Source organism: Brachyistius frenatus, unplaced genomic scaffold (assembly GCF_029030835.1).
Source record: "Brachyistius frenatus isolate BFR_SWC_R1_liver_20210118 unplaced genomic scaffold, ASM2903083v1 Contig_15, whole genome shotgun sequence".
Lineage (NCBI taxonomy): Eukaryota > Metazoa > Chordata > Actinopteri > Embiotocidae > Brachyistius > Brachyistius frenatus.
Genome location: NW_027210614.1, coordinates 2,488,856 through 2,496,350, shown reverse-complemented (window position 1 = coordinate 2,496,350; position 7,495 = coordinate 2,488,856). Strand labels below are relative to the sequence as shown.

The 7,495-nt window shown below is 38.7% G+C and overlaps 1 protein-coding gene across 1 annotated transcript; it reads right to left on the bottom strand.

The window, feature by feature from the left end:
* Window positions 1–377: 377 nt before the first annotated feature.
* rhcga (Rh family, C glycoprotein a) lies at window positions 378–5,630 on the bottom strand. The gene is made up of 11 exons (XM_069693594.1): window positions 5,375–5,630; window positions 4,355–4,547; window positions 4,087–4,237; window positions 3,779–3,926; window positions 3,353–3,519; window positions 3,111–3,248; window positions 2,538–2,674; window positions 2,169–2,293; window positions 1,715–1,788; window positions 1,541–1,614; window positions 378–1,455 (listed from the first exon to the last, which is right to left on the bottom strand). The coding sequence occupies exons 1-11, from the start codon at window positions 5,598–5,600 to the stop codon at window positions 1,422–1,424; spliced, it is 1,467 nt and encodes a 488-aa protein (XP_069549695.1). The 5' UTR covers window positions 5,601–5,630; the 3' UTR covers window positions 378–1,421.
* Between the last annotated feature and the right edge of the window lie 1,865 nt (window positions 5,631–7,495).

The following is a 7,495-nucleotide window of genomic DNA, read 5'->3' as shown; positions in this document are numbered from 1 at the left end:
CTCTGATGTCCTGCTGACTCTCTCTCCTTAACTTGAACACCATTTATCCAGGGTGTGTTTATGTCCAGCACTCACATCACGTGGAGCTTTAACTCTCGCGAGACTTCCCACTTTGATTTTATTTAGGTGTCTGGGTGTCTATGTTGTACTCGCTTAAAGTTGCTAAAATAATTGTGTTGCAAAACTACCAAAAAAAAAATCATCAGAATGATCAAATCTATAAATATGTTTTTCCTATAAAGCCCCCTTATTTCTACTTTTCACACCGAATCTTGGTGTTCCTTGTTGCTTTAGTAACTCCAAGCTACCTGGCTCTGCCACTGTAAGAGCTTAAATGGCTTGTGTAAAAATTTGAGCAATAATTAGTAAAGCGAGAAGACAGCAACATAACTTTATTTATTTTCTTTAAATTCCAGTTAATTGTGATTTATTGAAGTTTATATATGAAACTAAAATAGCCTACGTCAATAATACAACCATCAGATTGTCACATACAATCACATATATTTGTATTGTAGTTAACATTCAACACAGCAGCTACCAAATTGATCAAAGTTGTATCATAGTCACTATAGTTACTCAAAACTTCCATCACTAGAATAAGAAAGCTATGCAACAAACAATGGTAATAAGAGGTGGAATCATATGTACATATAACAAAGACCTATACAGAATATAACAGAAATAACTAGGCTATAACTCAATAATTGCATTATTTGGCAGCACAAAGACATTTAATTCCGAAAATACCCTGTTTAACGTCTGCACTGCACAATATATACTGTATTTAAACAGACTCTTCATTCAAAAAAATACAATGAAAAACATTATAAATGATGACGTTCAACAATAAAAGACATTAAATGGTCAAATTCAGAGCTATGTGTAGTCCTTAGAAAGTGAGATTTTCTCCCAGTTGATGTAGATAGCAATACATTTCAGAGCTCACAAAAGCAGCTCTTAATTCGTCTGTGCATGATAATCAGCTTACACTACGTAAACACTTTGACTTCTCGTCTTACAGGTTGGACCCGTAGCCGGCTTCACATTTTAAAGACAAAATGTATGACGTGTCTAACAAAATAAAAGAGGACGTAAAACGTATTAATTTAGTTTACGGAGAAGTTTAAAGCGTTCTCAAGGACCAATTTTGATTCCTGATTTTTTTTTTATATATATATAAATGAGATATCTGGTCATAATTTTTTTGCTGCAACGTCATAATCTTAAGCTTTCAATAAATTGGTGCAAGACAATTGCATCAAGTGTAAATGGTGTTAGTGGTAGAGGATCCGTGAGTCAAAAATATTCCGTTGTTCTAAAACTGTTCATTTTTGAAGCTCCTTCATAAATTACTGTTGTTTCACAGAGGCATCAAGTTCAGTATGATAGGCCACGATGTGGTCTCGCACCGTACGGCTCTAATTTTGCTCCACAGAGAAGTTTGACTCAGATCTGTTAAATAAAAAGAAGAAAACACAGTTAATGAGAAAGTCATAACAAGGAGTAAATGAGGATGTATAATTGTGAATAGACTTACATTTCTTGGTGCTTGTGTATCATGTGGTTGTTGTACTCTAGCACAGGAGGGATAGTCTCCTCATCCTCAGGAACCTGAAACCATCACGTGGAGTCAGATAATGAGCTAGAAGCTCGATATCTGTGATTTTAGACTGTGCAAGACCACCATCTAGTGGTAGAAGTGCACTCTTACCTCCCAGTAAACCTCATCATCAAAGCAGTTGTCATCAGCTGGGTCGCCCCAGACTGGGAACTTTAAGATGAAACCTTTAAAAAGAGAATAAACAAGCATTGAGCAGGACGTTTTACCTTATCAAACAAACTGCAGCCTCATTTAGGCTAAATCATAACAAAAGTTTTGAGGAAAGATTCTTTTTATTTGCATACATTTTTGAAAGACAGGAAGAAGAATTAACATCTTCCTAACAAATAAGGGACTTTTTTTTGTAACTGCAACTAACCGAAACGCTGACAGAAATTAGTTTTTTAGTTTTTTTAAATATTCAGTCTGGATTCATTTAGTTTTAAATACTGTTGCCTGTGTGGAATTCTTTTGAAATAAAGTCCTCTAGAAATAAAATTGATCACCACAATAAGGCATCATTCCTGAGTATCAAAGTATAACACTACACATTTTTCAAACTCACCAACAATGGCTCCTCCAACAAGTCCAAATGCAATCGCCACACATGTGCCAGCAGCCTGGAAGCCTCCCTGTGTTCCCACAGATCTGTCTGCAAATTCCCCTTCGAAGTCGAATGTGTTGATCAGCCTAAGCCGAAACAAAACAGCAATTTATAAACCAGAATTTCATACAAGACTTTGCAAGATCAACTGAGATTTGGTTTATCAAAACTGAAGAAGCTGCAAATATCTTTAAATGGGACAATGAATGTGAGTGATAATTTGACGATTCATGGCAGTGCGTGTTTTCATTCACTTTGGTGTATCCATAAACAGGCCAGGTCAGATCTTGTGAACCTTAAGTTGTATGTGTGTTTGTGTCAGTCACTCACCCCTCTCTGCCATAGACAGATTCAGTTGCTGCTGCAGCAACGATGGCACCTATGAAGCCACCGAGCATCCCTGGCACTGCGTGCAGGTTGTGGATTCCACATGTATCCTGGAGCTTGAGAGATTTCTCCAAACAGGGCTGAGAATAATAAACAGTCGTATGTCAACTAGTGATCTGTTATCAGGTCCACTGAGACTTTAAAAATGCTGATGACCTTCAAAACACATCTACCTATTTTGCCTTTTTCAAGTTTAGGTCATTTTAATCAATTAAAAATCAATGTGACTGGTGACATAATGTAATATTAATGTCCCCTTCATGAACTTTCTGAGGTGTGTCACACACCTAGCATCAGTTCACGGGACTGTTTCCATCTTACAGTTGAAATTGAAATTATTCAGTGAATGCACCTAAAATGAGTCACCGTAATTCTTGTAATCATCTTAATTCCCTGTAAAACAACATACAGCTGAGCTCTTGAAGCCCTCTGTTTCCTCTTGTTTTACTTTCCATCTGCAGTGACAGCGCTACTCTCTCAGGTCAGAGGCCAGCAGGTGAAAGACGGCAGGCTCACCGTGACAAACAGGTAGCCAAAGGTGGAGATGATGCCGCAGCAGAACCCCACGATGAGAGAACCGTAAGGACTGATCATGAACTCTGCTGCTGTTCCCATGGCAACGCCACCAGCCAGAGTGGCATTCTGGATATGTACCTGTCAGGTAAAGCAGCATGTTAGCCTTGAGCAATTCAAGAATATTACATGACTGGTGGTGCAGTAACTGTAATTTTCTGTGATTTTCAGTGATGCAGAATTACCATGTCCAGTTTTCCTTTCTTCTGGGACATGCTGGAGATGGCCACAGCGGTGAGAACAGAGGAAGCGAGGGCAAGGTAAGTGTTGATGGCTGCTCTGTGCTGTCCGTCGCCGTGGTCTGTGATGGCCGAGTTGAAACTGGGCCAGAACATCCACAGGAACAGTGTACCTGAGAGGTGGGAGTGAACCAAACAACTGTTTGATGCCCGAAACAAATCACTGGTGTGTGTGTGTGTGTGTGTGTGTGTGTGTGTGTGTGTGTGTGTGTGTGTGTGTGTGTGTGTGTGTGTGTGTGTGTGTGTGTGTGTGTGTGTGTGTGTGTGTGTGTGTGTGTGTGTGTGTGTGTGTGTGTGTGTGTGTGTGTGTGCGCGTGCGTGCGTGAGGTTAAAAAGTGCTGAAGTATAAAATATGAATTCCCTGTCACTCACCAATCATGGCAAACAAATCAGAGTGGTAGACGGACCCATTGAGGCGTTTGCTTTGATGTAGGTTTGGTCGATAGAGCACCCAGGAGATGGCCAAACCATAGTACCCTCCAAAGGCATGAATGACCATGGAGCCACCAGCATCTTTGCACTGTGGAAACAGTAACATTTTACAGTTGGTAACAGATGTGCACAGCAGCAGCACTAAATAATAAAATAAATAAAAATGTCTGAAAGGTCTGAAGGAAAATTCTCAATCCTTGGACAATAATTTGGTTCCATGTGAGTTGATTGCAGTTGATTGGACTCACATGAAGGAGGTCAAGGATGATATATTCCTCTACAGCAAACAGTGTGATGCCAAATAAGGTGACAACCAACAGCTGGACAGGGCTAACTTTTCCCAGGAGGGCACCGTAGGCAATCAGAGAGCCGGCACAGCAGAAGTCTGCGTTGATCAGACTGTGGAGTACAAGGAGAGCACAAGACCAATGTGAGATATTTCTGACAGCCTTCAAAGGTAATAAATGTGGCTTTGTTTTTGAGTGACACAATCCACCCTGCAGCGAAGACATGTACCTCTCAACTCCAATGGTGATTTTTCCAGTGACGGGGTCAAGGGAGTGGAACCAGCCTTGCATGAGAAGAGCCCACTGCAGACCGAAGGAGGCAATCAGGAAGTTGAAGCCCACACCACCAAAGCTGTAGCGTTTCAGGAAGGTCATGAGGAAACCGAATCCAACGAAGATCATGACGTGGACGTCCTGAAAGCCTGGCGAGATGGAAATAAAACAATGTGGTTGAGTGTCACGGTGTAATGCAATGCAATGTGTTACATTTGTAAAATACATAATTACAACAATACTTACGAAACATATCATTTTCAGAAAAAAAATCGCGCTCTCTTGCTTTTTTATTCTCTACCTTACATTAACTAATCTAAATCAAAGTGTATTAATTATAGACTTGTAATTCATGCTTATATGTTAAGATTTCATCAGATCAGCTGCTCAAAGACAAGCTTAAAGATATTATCAAATATTCAATTACTCCTAGGCTGCTAGATTATCACATTAAACCCCAAAAAGATTAAATATATATATATATTCTATGCATAATGAGCAGGTGGTATTTTATCGTTAACAATAATAAGAAGAAATTGCCTTTCATAATATGTTTTGCTTTCTTAAATTTGTGTTTGTACCATCACAGTCTCGAGTGAAGTCAGGGAATGTTGTTTTCATGAGCCCTGACACTCTTAACAAATATAAGCTTATAATATGTACATTTCTAGCTGTGAACACAAGTCAAAGACAAACAGGGGAGTAAAGATGGGAAAAAGTTGCTAATTCTGTTGTAAAATATTGCAACTTTGACAAATTTAATGACTACAAATTCATAGTCACTATTTTTTTTTAGTTGATGGAAAAATACCAGAAGTTTCAAAAAAGAAAGAAAAAAAAAAAAAAAAGTACAAACACCACTTGTTATCAGAATTTCCTGCAACATACATGATCAAACATACAAAACCTGCATTGAGATATGCAACTTTTATTGGAAGGTGACTTCCAATATAAAGGTGTCTGTTGTTATACTTACTGGGGTATCTGAAGTAGAAGTCATTTTCAATATCACTGGTGATGTTGTTTTCCTTTCTGAACTCCACCCAATGTGCGTCTGACTCCTCATCGTACCGGATGAAAACTCCAAACAGAATAATCATAGCAATCTGCCAGACAAAGCAGACAACCGGGAGACTAAGACGCACATTGGTGTTCTTCTGTTGGCCAAAAAACCCGGTGAGTACCTCGCAACAGTTTCCCATGTTGATGACTTTCTCTTGAGCATGCTCTGAATACTCCACTGCTGTGAGTCCCAGCAGGGATTCAGCGTCTATATATACACATATGTAGCTCGGGGTTGTGACACAGTACCACCCAGAAACAAGGCGGACTCGTATTTTATTTGAGGAGGTAACCACTCCTTACCTGCTGTTCTTCCTAATCTAGCCAGGTAACATTACTCTCAGAAAACACAGCTGGACATAAAGTGATCACTGCATGAATTAAATTTGTGATAGGAATCATGCAGCTCAGACATTTGATGCAAACTAACTTGATATAGCTTTATTTTGTGACGTAACAACCTCCAGCCGTTGTTACAAAATGTTCAAATTTCCAGTGGGGTCAACTCAGTATAAGAAACATGGTAAATATCCGGCCATTGAATAATGGTGAAGATATTCAGTATCTGTAACTGCACTTGGGATAATGGCTTGCTACAGGTGTTCACTTGATGTGGTATTGGAAATGATTTGTGAGTGCCGCAGTTATGCCTCATGAACACACCTGTCAGTCAGGATTACACTTCACATTTTCACCAGAGCTGCATACTGAATTAAGGTGTATATAACCTTAATGAGAAGACAAAGCAGTATTTCTCAATGAATCAGGACACTGCTGCCAGAGTCCTTCTTTCCTGTAACAGCAACATATTTGTTATGTTTTTTTTTACAACCTTTAAAAGAATGTGTTTACTGAGCAAACATGATCATGCTTATTTCCAGTTTTAAACTGGACCCATCGTTTTACACTACTGACAACCACAGAGTCACTTCACTGCAGCAAATGGGTGCAACACATTGATGGAAACTAAGAACATTTAGTAATTTACTGTACTTTGAGTATTTCCATTTAATGCTACTTTTTACTTCCACTTCACCACATTTCAGAGGGAAATACTGTTCTTTCTATTGCACTACATTTTTTTTTGACAGCTTTAGTTCCTACGATGAATATTTGACACAATGGTTCTTCTAACACTTAAAATGCAACACATTGTTAAAGAGTAGATCAGTGGTTTCCAACCGTTTTGTCTTCTGACATTTTTAGTTAGGTCACATTTCAGATGTCTATGAGTTGTTAACAACCCCAACAAACAGTCATTTTTAACCTCTAAACTTCTCACATTGTTTAATTTCAATACATGTTCCAAATGATCCCATATACATGCAATAATCAAAGATTAGAGAAAAGGTAGAAAAACTGTCAGATAGATTTGTGGATCAGAACTTAGCTTTTCTTTTTTTCTCTCCCAGTAATCATCTGATGAACCCTCAGATTGCATAAAACTGTACATAAAGTAGTTCAAACTCCATCTGGAGCAGCTACAACAGAAACCTGCTGCTAACACACTGATGTTTCTATATTGATAATTTAATGATGTTTTATAATAATATATCAGTCAGACAGACTGTAGACAGTACTTTAACTTGAATACAACTTAATTTTGTTGCTAATACTTCAGTACTTTTTCTTTTGTAGGATTTTTCATGAAGGACTTTTACTTGTAATGGGATATTTTTACACTGTTGTATTAGTACTTGTACTTAACTAAAGGATCTGAATGCAAAGGTCCTGCCTCAGCATCATGTAACATTTCGGGGCGTACTCGGCAGCTACAAAGCTCACCCTAATAATGCTGTCTTTGGTTCAGTGCGTTGGTCCCTTACTTCAGGTTTTAATCAAGTTGAATCAGTTTTATGTACACGAAGAAGCTTTGAGCCCGGTCTGTCTTTAACATACAGTGAGCGGCGGCTCACATGTCGACTGCTTATTTGTGTAATCTTTGTTCTGATTGTATTGATAAATGTCGATGATTATCTGCCAGCTGAGATTCCAGTGTGAGGATTCATCATATGTCAGGTGGTCATATGTCACA

Bases quoted from the DNA above. Each gene is read 5' to 3' on its own strand.
- rhcga (XM_069693594.1), bottom strand. From the start codon at position 5,600: ATGGGAAACTGTTGCGAGGTACTCACCGGGTTTTTTGGCCAACAGAAG. The intron at 3,927-4,086 runs GTGAGTCCAATC...CTGTTTCCACAG, and splicing joins TCATCCTTGACCTCCTTCAT to TGCAAAGATGCTGGTGGCTC. The intron at 1,456-1,540 runs GTAAGTCTATTC...TTTATTTAACAG, and splicing joins ATACACAAGCACCAAGAAAT to ATCTGAGTCAAACTTCTCTG.